We start from the raw sequence: 15973 nt of genomic DNA on the forward strand, positions 1-15973 counted from the left end.
CATCCTTATATATATACATATACATACAAACATACACATACACACGCGCGCGCGCACGTTTTTTTTTCTTTAAGATTTTACTTATTTGACAGAGATCACAAGTAGGCAGCAAGGCAGGCAGAGAGAGAGGGAAGCAGGCTCCCCACTGAGCAGAGAGCCTGATGTGGGCCTCGATTCCAGGACCCTGGGACCATGACCTGAGCTGAAAGCAGAGGCTTCAACCACTGAGACACCCAGGTGCCCCCTAAATATATTTTTTTTAAATAACAGAGGACATATTCACTAATAACGAAGAAATAAAAATAAAAATTAGCAATAGGAGTAACAAAACCAAAAATCTACCCATAAACATCTTAAAAAGAAATCAAAGAGCAGGCCCTCCAATAAAGAGAAGTGACAATGGTATGGCAGAGACAAAGGAATAGAGAAAGGCAGGCAAGAAATCTCCCAGCTACTCACCTCTTAACTTAGAAAGTATCTTCTTTAAGGGGGAACATGGGCATATCCATGGGAAAACAAAGAACATGCAGATAATGTCACAGAAACATGGTAAGGCTTGGAAGAGATAGAACATAGGAAGCATAGGAAGAGACAGTGACTACAAGCAGCAAACTAGAAAGGCCTGGACTGCTAAGGCAGGTAGTCTGGCCAGAAGTACTGAGTACCAATCAAAAGAGAGATGTGAAACCCAAAAGCAGGTATAATAATCAAATATGCATTATGGGGAAGAAAAAAAAAAATCAAGCAGACCACAATGTAGAGGAAGGTCTGAAGCTGGGAAATGATTATAATCACAGAGAATAGTAAGGAGACCAATAAATAATACAGGCAAAAGGAAATTCTGAACTAAGGCAGTAATGCAGGAAAAGAAAGGAGAGGGAGTGGTAAATTAAAAACTCCACCACTAAGTGGGTAACAGAGTCACCAATCAGGAGCCGGAGTCAGAGACACAAGACAGAGGGGAAACATGGGTCAGTTTTGGACATGCATGCATATTTAGAATAAATATTCAGAGCAGCCTCTGAATCACCTGGGAATAATGGGGTTTTTTAAAAAGATTTTGTTTGACAGACAGAAATCACAAGCAGGCAGAGAGGCAGGCACAGAGATGGAGGAGAGGAAGCAGGCTCCCTGCTGAGCAGAGAGCCCAATGCGGGGCTCCATCCCAGGACCATGAGACCATGACCTGACCCTAAGGCAGAGGCTTAATCCACTGACCCACACAGGCACCCCACAATATTGTTAAAATGCAGGTTCTAATTCAGGTTTGGCACTGGGCCTGAAATTCTGCATTTCTAACAAGCTGCCGGGAGACGGTGAATATGCTGCAATATGCAACGGTCCGGCGGACCGTCTCTGAGCATTAGGAAGTGAGAGAACTCACATCATCTCTGAATTCACAGCAACCCCCTTTAAGGAAGGTACAACAGTCCTTCCATAAACAAAAGAGTGTTCTTCCGTCAAATACTGACATCTTAGAAGACTTCATTCTTACTAAGGACTTCATTCTTACAAAGCAGATTCCTAAACTGAAGCCTAAAATCCCCGCTTTGCTGTAAGTCTTATCTTATCTTCCCCCATTAAGAACCTATCGCTGGGAAGACAAAATAACACCAGACTTTAAGAGATGAATGCCACCAATTCTCCACACCAAGCCCAGACACTGACACGTGCAGAGGCGTATGGATCATGCCAGAGAGCCAGATAACAAACACATCGCACAGAAACAGAGTAACCCCTACACTCACCTTTCTAGAAAGTGGATCATCACCAAGTCTTCTCTCTTCCTCTCTGCGTCGTTCCCTTTCTTCAATTTCCAGCTCTCTTTGGCGTTTCTTCCTTTCTACTTCTTCTAATTTCTTGACCCGCTCCTGATACTCTCGGAGCTCTTCCTCGCGTTTGGCCCGTTCAGCGCGCTCTCTCTCCTCCCGCTCTGCATAATGTAGGAGGTAGCGTTATCAAGTGCGCCTCTACCTGCATCTTTCCCCTCTTTGCTAGGTCTACTTTGTTGGTATTCAGCAGGCAGCATAAAGTAGAAGGAAAATTCTTTTTAGAATTTTTAAGTAGTTTATAACCAGCCAAGGGGCAAGAAGATAATCAAGTAAAACAAATATTAATGCCATTCAACATGAATAGTTTTGTAATGACCATGGAAATCCCTCCCCAACTCCTGAGCATCTGGATTTCCAGATCAAGAATCATTCAACAGATTTCATCTGCCACACGTTCCTCAATAAATGTTACAACTACATAAAATACAGGGATGATATTAAAAAGTGATACTGTTTTTTTTTAAGAAACACCAAAAATGTGGAAATAAGTTGGCAGAGGAAGTAACATCCTCGCCTATAACAAACTTCAGGCAACTAAAAGTCAGGCTCTAGTTAGGTGCAATGAAGAAGCCAATGATCTGGGACTCCTGGGTAGCTCAGTCAGTTAAGCATCTGCTTTAGCTCAGGTTATCATCTCAGGGTCCTAGGATCCAGTCCTGCATCCGGCCCCATGCTCAGCGGGGAGCCTGCTTCTCATTCTGCATCCTGCCCCCTGCTTGTGCATGCTCTCTCTCTCACAAATAAATAAAATTTTTTAAAAACGAAGCCAATGGTCCTGTTCCCTTGTTCCTTTGTTTCTGAATGTGACTACTACATTTAAATTTCCTTTTTTTAAAGGTGCTATTTATTTGAGAGCCACAGAGTGGGCACGACCAGGGGAGAGGCAGAGACAGAGGGAGAAGTCGACTCCCTGCTGAGCAGGGAGACCAACGTGGAACTTGATCCTAGGACCCTCTGATTATTACCTGAGCCAAAGCAAGATGCTTAACCTACTGAGCCACCAAGGCAACCTGAATATGACCGCTATAAACTGAGTATCAACCGTGCCTTATACTACCTCCAATCGTGGTCTATAGATACCTTTTAGCATTTGTTCTTCTGCCCTCCTCTGTTCCTCCTCTTCTTTTTCCCTGTGGTAGGTTATTCTGCGTTCTTCCTTACGTTGCCTTTTACGTTCTTCCAAGCGATTATGCCTTTCTTCTGCTAATCGTTCCTCAAACTGTTTAAGTTTTTCCTATTAACAGAACAGACACAAGAAAAACAAAACAAAAATCAAAAATTTTGAAGACCTATAAACTAGTTAAATTTGAAGTTTACTAAAGCACTACAAACTTCCTGAAACTGTAAGAAGCAACTTTCAAGTTATAAAAACTTCCAAACGGGGGTGCCTGGTGGCTCAGTCCATTGCGTATTTGATTCCTGGTCGAGAGTTTGAGCCCCACACTCTGCGCTAGGTATGGAGCCTGCCTGGGATTCTCTCTGCCCCCCACCTCCATAAATATGTAAGATCTTTAAAAATTTCCAAATGACTGTGGAGCTTTTTTCATGTCAATTTTTTTTTTAATTTTTTCAATTTATTTATTTTCAGAAAAACAGTATTCATTATTTTTTCACCACACCCATTGCTCCATGCAATCCGTGCCCTCTATAATACCCACCACCTGGTACCCCAACCTCCCACCCCTCATGTCAAATTTTTTAAAATTTAAATTGTTGACAACTATTTTCTATACCTACTGGGTTTGCTTTTATGTGAAACAAACCAAAGGATTAAATTAGAATTTAAGAGCAGAACACTTCGATCTGCCTTTTTCCTTTCTAAATCAAATAGTAAACAAGCTTGTATCAAAAGCAAATTTTATCCAGTTCACTTTCACCTTCAGAAAAATTTGTTTATAGTGATGGCTGACTAATAGCCTATATTTTCAAGAACCTTTCTACTAAAATACTATTTGAATGATCACGACAGAAAGTCAAAACAGAATATACCACTGTGTTAAAGAAGAACCTTAAGGCAAAACTAAAAAGCTCATGAATAAATGTTCCCCAGAAATCAGTTAACTTCACCTCATAAACAGACTGTCGTGCGGCCTTGAGTCGCATTACAAATAAATCTCTGTCTTCAAGCATTCGTGACATTCGATTTTTATGTTCAAGAGCCTTTTCACGTTCTAGTTGCATGGTAGTAATCTGCAAGTACATAATACAAAGTTAAATTTCAAAGCAATCATTATCTGATTTATTTACTCTTAATTCTTCACAGATATTCTTGAAGAATGACAAGCAGCTCCTCTGCTCCATCCATCTTGCCATAAATACGGAAATGTTACTACATCTATGCCCAATGTCCCTAGGAAGGCAATCAGGGGCAGAGGATGGATGATGGGAGTTCTGGGAGCATCTGTAAGAAACTGTTTTTATTTAGGCCAAAAGTACTGCAAATTTTTATGAAAGCAAAACTGTAACATATACTGTAAAATACTTCAGAGATAACAAGCACTATGGTTTAATGATAAAAGATATTTTCTCCCTTAAAGAAAACTGGAGGTTAAGGCAGGGTGTTTTAAGGAGGCCTTTTCCTTTGCACTCCAAGGGGGAAAAGGAAGGCTTCAGGGCAAAGACTACAGCAGATCATCTCAAGTACTTTATTTGGTCTGTACTCTTATTTCCCTAATTTTACATATTACCACAAAATTCTAACTTGTGGGGCGCCTCAGTGGCTCAGTTGTTAAGCATCTGCCTTTGGCTCAGGTCATGATCCCGGGGTCCTGGGATCGAGCCCCACACTGGGAATCCCTGCTCAGCGGGGAGCCTGCTTCTCCCTCTCCCTCTCCCCGTGCTTGTGTTTCCTCTCTCACTGCCTCTCTGTCAAATAAATACAATCTTTAAAAAAAAAATTTTCTAGGGGCACCTGGGTGGCTCAGTTGGTTAAGCCGCTGCCTTTGGCTCAGGTCATGATCCCAGGGTCATGGGATCAAGTCCCGAGTCAGGCTCCTTGCTCAGTGGGGAGCCTGCTTCTCTCTATGCCTCTGCCTGCTTGTGCTCGCTCGCGCTCTCTCTCTCTCTCTGATAAATAAATAAATAAAATCTTAAAAAAAAAAATCTAGCTTGTGAAGAAATGCAAGGCACTGGCAAACAAAGCTCAGAATGCAAATACTCCAATGCAACCAAAAGGCTGCATCCCCCACACCAGTCCCCACAGATGTGCTGTCTACAGTTACTTTTTATTTTTAACCAGAATGGGGCTGCAACAAGCATTCGCAAACCTTCTTTTGAATCATTAGGGTAAATATTACATATACTAACAAAACTACAGAACAAACCGCCTAGTCACAAAGAAGGAACTGCCATACATTATGTGGCTCTATTTATATAAAAAGTCTAAAAAATAGGCAAATATAGAGACAGAAAGGGGACTGCTGACTACAAGAGGCCAGGTGGAGGGGGAGGAAATGAGGAATGACTGCCGAAGCGTATGGAGCTTCTTTTGGGGTAAGTTTTAAAATTAAATGGCTATGCAATACTAAAAACCATGAACTGTACAGTTTAAATGTGAGAACTGTATGGCATGTGAATTATATGCCCATAAAGCTGCTTTTCTAGTGAACTTTTCAGCTGTCCTTTGTATTGTACAAGTTTCATTCTTAAAACTCTGTTGTGAAAATTTCTATCTGCCAACCCATCTGTTAGTACGCAGCCATTGAAGCACCATTCCTGGCTAAAGAACACAAAATAATCATGGTTTTGAAACCATGGCCCCGTTACTGGCAGAGGATTTAATTACAGTTTACAGCCTACAAATGTTACAGTTAAACAAAAACCTTACCCTTTCTTCTTCCTGTTGTTCCCAGAGATCCATGTCTTTAATTCTCTGTTCTTCATAAGCACTCTTTATCAACGGGATTTCCTCCAAGCGCTTAGCTCTTTCAAAATAGTCAATCTGAATGACATGAAAACAAATGCAGTTTAAAGGAAAATTTTCTGTTAACCTGGCACGTTAAGTTTATCAACAACCAGTTCTTCCACCTACCTTCTTCTCTTGATTTTTCAGGCGTTCCTGAAGTTCCTTCTTTTCTTTCTCCAGCTGTTCAACCTGTTTAGCCATGATGAAATCCGGATCCAACTCTTCGAGATCCTGCAAGTATTACAAATGCACAATCACTAAGAAGAATACAAGAGAAATGTATATGGAAAATGTGATTTTTCAAAAATCAAAAACCTAAATTACTTTCTATACAATGAGTAAATGCTCACATTGCGTAAACTTAAGTAATTTAAGAATGCTTTACAATAGTCTTATTTCCACTTCAATGAAGGGAAAACAACACGATCTTAACATCTATTTCTCGTTACTCTAAACTGCACATACCCAACTCCACTTTAACAAGGGTTAAAAACTGCAGAGCCATTAAAAACAAAATGTTTACTTCACCGATTAATGAATCAGCTGTACCAAAGGGAGTGAAAACCACCAGACAACCCAACGTAATCAATAAACAGTAAAAAGACTATGCTTCTGAGATGTGGATTCAAGTTAAGAAGTAACGTGTTACATACTTCGATATCAATATCTTTGAAAGCTTTGGCACCCAGTTCTGTTTTCTTGATCTGCTCCAAACGCTCACGGACAGTTTTCTTTTTAATTTGTTCATGTTCCTGTAAGATGCGCTCCTTTTCCCTCTCCTTTGCTTCCTGTCGCAGCCTCTCTTCTTCCGCTTTCCGTACTTTCTGGAGCTCAGCTTCCCTCTGCTCCAGTTCTTCTTTCTCACGCTGAATATTCAGACTCTCCAGGCGCTCCTTCCTTTCCTCGATTGTCTGACGGCGAGCCAGAATACGCTGATGCTCTTTTCGTGAATTTTTAAGGTATGCAGTAACAGCCAACTGATGTTGTTCTTCTTTCTCTTGCTTTAAAGACAAATGCATTTTTAAAAATTCTTGTGTGACACACCATGACATTAGACATCATATAATTATTAAATAACCCTGGTGCATTACCCTCACGTGTCTGCATTTAAGAACAGGAGATGATGTTATTCAAGCTACTAGTTCCCAGCACCAGACTATGACCTATACAGTCTTATCAATAGAAGTGATGCAGCTAAAGAACCTTTATTTGCTAAGTCAAGTTTTCTCTGCACCCCATCTACTTTAAAGTGTGCAAGCCACAGGGACATGCTCACGGAGCACACAAAGAAGAACTTAAGCCGAGAGGAAAAGCCCAAGCACAGTACTTCCTATGGGTGTCGGTGGGGGTCATGTGTGTAACAGGTAGAATACCAAAACTAGCCAATACACCTGGAGAGGAAATATAGAATAAGCCCATTTTCTCAGACTCGTCTCAAACCTTTGTATGTAAGACATAGCATAAGGGCCCCTCAAAAATTCTGTAGATCATTTTCCCCCAAAGATACATACCAGTATATGAGCTGGCTTAATGACTTCAAGTGCCTTTGCAAGTACTGAGGACATCGCTGTCAGCTGATTTCTTATCTGTTCTGAAGGCATGCTTTGCAAATGAGGACCAATTGGAGCATCTTCTCGAGTAGCGTAATTCAAATCAGATCCAAAACTAAGTGTCCGAGAAGTGTGGTCAATACGAACCTTTGGAGAATCAAGTAACATCATCAATAGTTTCATCTATAAATAAGTATGAAATCATTCTAGAAATAAATAACTTTTGACAAAAAATTTCAACTGATCGTAAGGGGGAAAAAAATAAGAATGTTAATTAAATACAAAAGCCAGAAGATTCACTCAGTACAACTTTAAAATGGTGCCAGTGAACCAAAAGCTGAGAAACAAAGGGTATGTGTTTTTCAGTCCTTAAAAGTCTCCCACCTCTGTGTCCCTTCCGGCACATACCTGCAGGTCACAGTGCCTCGCTGCATCTACTATAGCCCGTTCCAGTTGGAAAGCATCAACAAAAGGAACCAGAGAGGTCAAACGAGAAAACTCAATGCTCTGATAAATTTGTGCCACCTGCATAAGAAACACAAGGTTAGTAACAACAGCTATCATTTATTCAGCATTTTTTTTTTAAAGATTTATTTGACAGAGGTATTTTTTATTTGACAGAGATACAGAGAGAAAGAGCACAAGTAGGCAGAGCGGCAGGCAGAGGGAGAGGGAGAAGCAGGTTCTCTACTGAGCAGGGAGCCAGATTCGGGGCTCGATCCCAGGACCCCGGGACCATGACCTGAAGCGAAAGCAGACGGTTAACCAAATGAACCACCCAGGCGCCCCTATTCAGTATTTTTTTTGGTACAGTCTTACACAAGCCTGAGAGTAGAAATTATGCCCATTTCTCAGAGAAAAGAAACTGAAGCTTAGACTAAGTGTTAACACTACATTGCTGGAGCTGGAATTTCAATTCAAGGTTATAAATCCCAAATGCTATGCTTTGAGCCACCACACTGCACCATTCCTTGGAAGCCCAATCCTTCCAAATTCTAGTTTTATAAAACAGAAAGCCCTAAATCGCCTTTTATTTGTAGATAAAGACCAGCTACTTACCTAATTCACTTAAACACTTTCAATAAATTTGTCTGAAGGAGACTGGCAGCATTACAATTTAGTTATACTGCTAATTAACCTTCAACTATTTGTGTAGCACATAAGAAATAACACTGCTCTCCTATACAAGAGAAGCAGACCAATGGAATGTGCACAAATACTGCAAGCCAATGTATTATAAAAGCCCCTCCCCGTGAAACAAATGAAGACAAAATAGGAACACTGAAGCCATATTATAAACCATAATCTTTAAACTTATTTAAGTCAAACTAAAATATGACAAAAGACTAACAGTAACTAGTATGAGAAACAGAAAAGGCTTTCCCAATCACTACTGGTAGGAGGGTTCATTAACAGAATCTTATAGAGCTACTAAAGCTTAAATGTGTAAGCCCTGTAACTAATTCCACTTCCTAGATGATAGAAAGCCACAGAAATATGCAAAGATGTATATATGGAAATGTTCAATGCTGCAACATTTCCTAACAGCAAAAAAAACCCTAGAAATACAGACTTCCATCAACAGGGTCTAAATAAATAAATCACAGTAGTACCCTTTAGACAATGTAAAACCATGAAGGTATTAAAAGGAGTAAAATAAATTTACACTGATAATGAGGAAAAATGTACAAAGATGATATTCAACAATAAAGGGAAAAAAAGCAATTACAAATTACATAAAATAACTGCTTTTCAAATCAAACGGAAAGACTAGTTTTGGCAAGGCTGGAGTCTGGTGAAAGGTTAACTTTCTAGTGGTTCCTACATTTTTTACTGTTGTGATGAAAAAAACAACCGAGGGGAAAAATTACAGTTGTAAATAGAACGCTTGTTTACAACTGTTTACCTGCTGCAGAAGACGGAGTATGGTGTTGTTTTGCAGCTGTGGAACATACTGCTGCAACTCTGGCTCTTTTTCAGGCTGTTCCCGAACCCAATTTAGAACCTGTACAATCCAGTACATTAAAAAGAATTATATTTTCTAAGTAACACTCAAACATTTGTGAAACTTTTCTGGTTTTTTAAACATAAAAACATCGCACAGTGAGGGAAAATACACACATAATACGAAGCTATACTGAGGCTTGTCTGAAGGTGACTGACAGCAATGGCTAAATCAGTCATGCTGCTAATTTACCTCCAAAGGTTTATTTAGCACATCAGAAATATCTTTTTTCCTGATGTAAAGAAAAAAAGACAATGAAATGTGCACTGAATTCAAACGTATAGGACAAGTAATACTTGTCTCTTGATATAAAGAGAATCTGTAATAGCACAAGGGCCAGCTATATGATAGTATAACCAAACTAAAATACAAAGTCTTACCTTTGTGACTCTCTCACAGAGTTTTAGGGGGTTAAATTCTACTTCCAGCCAATTGTAAAGGTCCTTCACTTCAGGAACAACATACTGTAGTACGTTGAATCTGACCTATAATAAACAAAAGGTTTAATTTGCTGAAGGAAATTTTCCAACTAGATTTCCAACTGAACTGAGTAGAAGTAAGAAAAACAGGGGATTGGAAATCTGGAAAACATCTGAAAAATTGGCCTCAACTCTCTTTAAATTCATCAGAAGAACTCAAAGGAAAACTATGTTTGAGTCTCTAACCCCAAATTATACATCTACAGTTAAATGTCCCCCAAGAGTTTAGTAAGGATATAAAAACTCTAAATCAACATGATCAATAAAATATTTACAAAGACCACTCATGTGTACAAGCAAATTTATTACCACTAGTAAGTAAAATACCACACCTTACAAGTAACTGTATCACACAAAAATTACCTTAGCAACACTACCCATAATAGCCCCAAACTAGGGGGTAAAAAAAATTACATGTAAGATTTTTTTAAAAGATTATTTATTTGAGAGAGAGAGAAAGCATGAGCAGGGGGAGGGGCAAAGGTAAAAGCAGGTTCCCCACTGAGCAGGGAGCCAGAATCCAGGCTTGATCCCAGGTCCCTGAGATCATGACCCGAGCCAAAAGCAGACGCTGAGTCACCCAGGCGCTCCAGTAAGATGTTCTTATACAAAAATGATCAAAGATGGAGCGCCTGGGTGGCTCAGTGGGTTAAAGCCTCTGCCTTCAGCTCAGGTCATGATCCCAGGGTCCTGGGATCGAGCCCCACATCGGGCTCTCTGCTCAGCGGGGAGCCTGCTTCCTCCTCTTTCTCTCTGCTTGCCTCTCTGCCTACTTGTGATCTCTGTCAAATAAATGAATAAATAAACTCTCTAAAAAAAAAAAAAATGATCAAAGAAAAAACAGCTACATGCAACATATGAGTAAGTCTTACAAATATGCTAATAAAAAGAATTTAACATATTCCATATATACAGAACTCAAATCTCATACAAAGTACACAGGCAAACTAGTATGTGGTGTTACAAATCAGGGTAGGCTATGGTGGGGGGAGCAGTGACTAGAAACCACCTTATGAGAATTTACCCAATTACATTTAGGATTTATATTCTTACATAGCACTAGAACTCAGCTAAGTATGCCACTGCATAACATTTCCTAAAAGGAGACAAAAAAGTGGCCTAATTTCATAGACCTCGAAACTGCCATAAGTACATCTTACCTTACACCTAAGCTATAACCTAGAATGCATAATGCATGTGGACCTTTATCCTTCATAAATTGGAACTGCCAACCAGCGACAGATTAACTGCAGGGGCACACCAAGACCTACAAGCACAGGAGTGTGTTCCCATACAGACCTACTTACTAGTCACAAGACTGAGGCAAACAGGGCCACCTGCGTGGCTCAATGGGTTAAAGCCTCTGCCTTCAGCTCAGGTCATGATCCCAGGGTCCTGGGATCAAGCCCTGCAACAGACTCTCTGCTCAGCGGGGATCCTGCTTGCCCTCCTCTCTCTGACTGCCTCTCTGCCTACTGTGATCTCTGTCAAATAAATAAAATAAAAATCCTTTAAAAAAAAAGAGAGACTGAGGCAAACAATGGCAGATCCTATCCCCACACATAAACACTCTAGTCTATCCCCAATACAAAACACATGCATGACTAACGGTCCACATTTCTTGAATACTTCTCTTTATAAATGCCCTTATTACTGAAATTAGCTGTGATATAAGAATTCAAATAAAATTCTTCCAGCTCTAATTTTATTCCTATCAAAAAATTATTGGGGCACCTGGGTGGCTCAGTGGGTTAAGCCTCTGCCTTCGGCTCAGGTCATGATCTCAGGGTCCTGGGATCGAGCCCCACATCAGGGTCTCTGCTCAGCAGGGAGCCTGCTTCCTCCTTTCTCTCTGCCTGCCTCTCTGCCTACTTGTGATCTCTGTCTTTCCAGTAAATAAAAAATTTAAAAAAATTTAAAAAAAAGAAATTATTCTAGGGGCATCTGGGTGGTTCCTGGGATCAAGCCATGGATCGGGCCCTCTGCTCAGTGGAAAGCCTCCTTTTCCCTCTCCCACTACCCCTGCTTTTATTTCCTCTCTCACTCTCTGTCAAATAAATAAACTCTTGGGGCACCTGGGTGGCTCAGTGCATTGAAGCCTCTGCCTTTGGCTCAGGTCATGATCCCAGGGTTCTGGGATGGAGCCCCACATCGGGCTCTCTGCTCAGCGGGGAGCCTGCTTCCTCCTCTCTCTGCTTGCCTCTCTGCCTACCTGTGATCTCGGTCTGTCAAAGAAATTAAATAAATAAATAAAGTCTCTTTAAAAAATTATTCTAGATTCGCCATTTAGCATCCCTTCCCCAAAGAGGAAATATGCTATGATAGACTCAGTCAGCTATTGTCCTGACATCGACCACTACCCTTCCTATAAAATTCTGAACTTATCTATGGGTACGATGAGGACCCAAACTAGACCATCCATCAGAACCATCTGCCATGAATTATAAAACCTGACCATAAAGTTTTCATTCTGAGCTGTAAGAATGCTCAAACTTATACCAACCATATCATTAATAAGGCCAATTCGTGTTGGTGGGGCTTGAAGACCTAGCAGTGTTGCAAGGCGACGTTGTTTCTCGACTATAATGCCGTCCATATCCAGAAGTCGAGCAATATCAGTACGCTCAGGAGTAATAGGGATAGAAAGAGTGGCCAAAAGGACTCTGGTAGACATTCTGGAGAAGAAAATTACAAATCTGTTAAATTTATGTTAACTGATTTTAAAAAAAAACAAAAAAACACTTCTTAACTATCTGGCAAGACACGCGAGTGACAGAACACGTCTACCATACTGGTGGACCATATTCATCTACGTTATTCATCAAAACATGAGATGAAGAGAAACGGACTGTGCTAAAACAAATACCTGGGAGAAGCAGACCTTCACCCACCCACTTACTACTGTCAATATTTGCCAGCTACAGAAAAAGACTCTGGGGGCGCCTGGGTGGCTCAGTCATTAACCACCTGCCTTCAGCTCAGGTCATGATCCCAGCTTCCTGGGATCAAGCCCCACACTGGACTCCCTGCTCAACGGGAAGCCTGCTTCTCCCTCTCCCACTCCCCCTGCTTGTGTTCCCTCCCTCATTGTCTCTGTCAAATAAATAAATAAAATCTTAAAAAAAAAAAAAAAGACTGGGTTTAAAATGTAGGTGGGGCGCCTGGGTGGCTCAGTGGGTTGAGCCACTGCCTTCGGCTCGGTTCATGATCTCAGGGTCTTGGGATCGAGTCCCACATCGGGCTCTCTGCTCAGCAGGGAGCCTGCATCCTCCTCTCTCTCTCTCTGAATGCCTCTCTGCCTACTTGTGATCTCTCTCTGTCAAATAAATAAATAAAATCTTTAAAAAAAAAAAATTTAAAAAATAAAATAAAATAAAATGTAGGTGAACATGACTGGGGGCTGTGTGGTCGAGCAAGGACTCATGGTGGGGCTAAATCTTAGCTTCCTTAGAACACAAGAGGGAAGTCAGGTTGAATTCAGAGCAATATAATAGATTAAGGATAGTGGGATCTGGAGCCCAAGGGTCAAGGGTTAGAATATCAGCCTCACCAGTTTTAAGACTGGAACCTAAGGCAAGATACTTAATTTTCTGAGTCAGGAGGCTACTGTGAAGATTAAGCAAATAATTTATGTAGAGTTAAATAGCCTAATGTTTATTATTATAATACTATTATGATCGCACTTTCTAAAGGGATATTCTGTACAGAGGTACCTTAAGGTACCTCTTTTTAAGTTTGTTTTTTTAATCTCAGACATGGATTACATATAGGACAGTGAATGACGTAATAACCACTCTCCTTAAGCGTTTCAAAGAAAATACACTAGCAAAATTCATTTTGTTGGCTGCATGTATTGGTGTAAAGCTTAAAGAAAAACAGTTTGGTGTACAAAATTCTAGCAGAGGCCAAAATAACATGGTCTACCAATATTAAGAAAAAGTGTGGGTGTGAGCTCCCTGAGTCTAATTTAAAAAAAAAACAAACATGACGGAAAGAAAATAGGCTGCATGTACTGTTGAAAAAAAATAAAGTGGCCTTTAGACTGCTAGGTTATAGACCCCTTTTCTATATTCGAACACACAATCAGTTTTATTTTATAATGGAGAAAAAGTGACCTCATGGCAGCATTTATTTTAATTTTTTATTTTATCCTATGACTAGACTTTAAATACCCTATATGGATAGAAAGCTCATATCTTAACACTGTCTTTCCTAATATTCTATTTTCTCAAGTCAGGTTTACGGCAGAGTTGTTATCAGACAAAAGACAGTTACTTGAAGACCAAGAATTCTACCAGAGAACAACCATGCCTGGAGACACTTCTGATCTTGAGCAGTGTATGCATCATACCGACACCCAGTGGGTATACTAGGGATGCTGCCAAACATCCTAAGGGCAGTCCCCATGACAATAAATTATCCAGCTCCAAATGTCAATGATGCAGAGGCTGAGAAACCCTAACCTGGAACCATGCCATTTAGTAGGAGGTGTTTATTTCATAATTCCAGTACTATTTGACTGTAACACTCTTACCTTTGCATCTCTTCTTGTGTAAGATTCTTTCTCATTTCTCTGGATAGATGGTAAAGACGATGGAGAGTAGATGCATGAAAAAGAGCATTTCCAGATTTCCAAAACACAGTTGAGACTTTATTATAATAATTTGCCATCAACTGAGGTTTAGGTGGTTTTTTAGACAAGGTGAACAGTCCATGAATATCTTCCACAGCTTTGAATGCTTCCTAAAATTAGTAGTATAAATTAGCCACTGCATTCTAAACAAACAAATCCAATTCAAATCTCCTCTTTATGAAATCAAAACACAAAATACTGAATTACAAAAAGTAGAAAGTAAACCTTTATGTGTGGTTCCTTTTATTCACCTTTAATTTAGTATCTGATATATTCCAGAAAACTGCCTTATCACAAAAATACTAAATCCTTAAACTTCTTCAAATTAGAAGAGACTTAGGGAAAAAAAGGGGGAGGGGCATTGCCTTTCAGCCACAACACGACACTCCACTCAGTCCACTTCAAGATGCTAATGAACTTCAGCACTGGTGCTCATAACCTTTTAAAGTAGATAAGGTATATCTGAACATGTGCCAACTAATATAAACAGAACAGAGGCTGTTGCTTTCTTTGTCCCTTTCTTGGCAGCAAGGGTGAATTTTAAGAAGATGCCAATTATCTGCAAGGATATATATCTGCCCCACAGAGAATTTTTTAAAATTCAATTTTATTAGTCTTTCTACCAACCAGCCCCAGCCTGAAGCCTGACTTAACTAGATTAGCTAACAACTATCTTGACAACTTTGTCAACTGTGCTTTAATTTGCAAAAGTTATTTTTAAATCCTATTGACTGTCTTGAAAATGTTTCAAAATATACTTTAAAAAATGTTATTATATGCTTACAAATTTTTCCATGACAGATCATTTTATTGATTAAATAAGAAATAAGAGAAAACAGATCAAGAATTTTTTTTTTAAAGATTTTATTTGTTTATATGACAGATAAGTAGGCAGAGAGGGGGGGAAGCAGGTACCCTGCTGAGCAGAGAGCCGGATTTGGGGGGGGGGCAGGTCTCAATCCCAGGACCCTGAGATCATGACCTGAACCAAAGGCCGAGGCTTAACCCACTGAGCCCCCAGACGCCCCAGATCAATGGATTCTTAAGGATAAGGGTGGAGTCAGTTGCAAAGGGGCACAAGGGAGTTTTGAGGACATGTTTTACATCCTGATTACAGTGGTGACTATTTTTCAATTTTCAGGGTGAGTTTTGCGGAATGTCAATTACACTTTAACAAATGTGACAAAGATTTTTTTAAGTGCATCACTATACTACTTCGAAAAATGTGTAAGAAAAAATCTGGAAGGACATAAAGTACAATATAGAGGTTATTTCTGAGTAATAAGATAAGGGGTGAATAGTTTCTCCTTTCTACTTATCCACTTGTTCTAATAATGAGCATGTTTGTCTTCTATAGAACATCTTTTTCATTATTTCATCAGGCAGTGTTCTAAGGGTGACCCTACAGAAAGGAAAATATTTTGGAGAGCAGATCCTAGTTTCAATTGGCAGAAAAACTACCAATCTTTTTTCTCTGCCATTTCTTTCTTTTTTTTTTTTTAAAGATTTTATTTATTTATTTGACAGAGAGAAATCACAAGTAGATGGAGAGGCAGGCAGAGAGAGAGAG

At 39.9% G+C, this 15973-nt stretch overlaps 1 protein-coding gene and 2 non-coding genes across 3 annotated transcripts in view; all 3 read right to left on the reverse strand.

Moving 5' to 3' along the window:
• EIF3A (eukaryotic translation initiation factor 3 subunit A) overlaps positions 1-15973 on the reverse strand; it is a 38858-nt gene that overhangs the window by 11751 nt on the left and 11134 nt on the right. The window contains exons 6-17 of the mRNA XM_059398691.1: positions 14305-14513; positions 12274-12445; positions 9672-9776; positions 9193-9291; positions 7695-7811; positions 7248-7433; positions 6390-6737; positions 5863-5967; positions 5659-5772; positions 3900-4022; positions 2913-3066; positions 1749-1933 (exon numbers count right to left, since the gene is read on the reverse strand). Coding sequence (XP_059254674.1) covers positions 1749-1933; positions 2913-3066; positions 3900-4022; positions 5659-5772; positions 5863-5967; positions 6390-6737; positions 7248-7433; positions 7695-7811; positions 9193-9291; positions 9672-9776; positions 12274-12445; positions 14305-14513 — 1917 coding nt within the window. The remainder of the gene's footprint in view (positions 1-1748; positions 1934-2912; positions 3067-3899; positions 4023-5658; positions 5773-5862; positions 5968-6389; positions 6738-7247; positions 7434-7694; positions 7812-9192; positions 9292-9671; positions 9777-12273; positions 12446-14304; positions 14514-15973) is intronic.
• On the reverse strand, positions 8372-8500 carry LOC132017078 (small nucleolar RNA SNORA19). The gene has a single exon (XR_009404155.1). It is a non-coding gene; the product is annotated as a small nucleolar RNA SNORA19 (small nucleolar RNA).
• Positions 9429-9558, reverse strand: LOC132017079 (small nucleolar RNA SNORA19). Its single transcript, XR_009404156.1, has one exon. It is a non-coding gene; the product is annotated as a small nucleolar RNA SNORA19 (small nucleolar RNA).

The sequence above is a fragment of the Mustela nigripes genome, chromosome 4 (genome assembly GCF_022355385.1).
Source record: "Mustela nigripes isolate SB6536 chromosome 4, MUSNIG.SB6536, whole genome shotgun sequence".
Lineage (NCBI taxonomy): Eukaryota > Metazoa > Chordata > Mammalia > Carnivora > Mustelidae > Mustela > Mustela nigripes.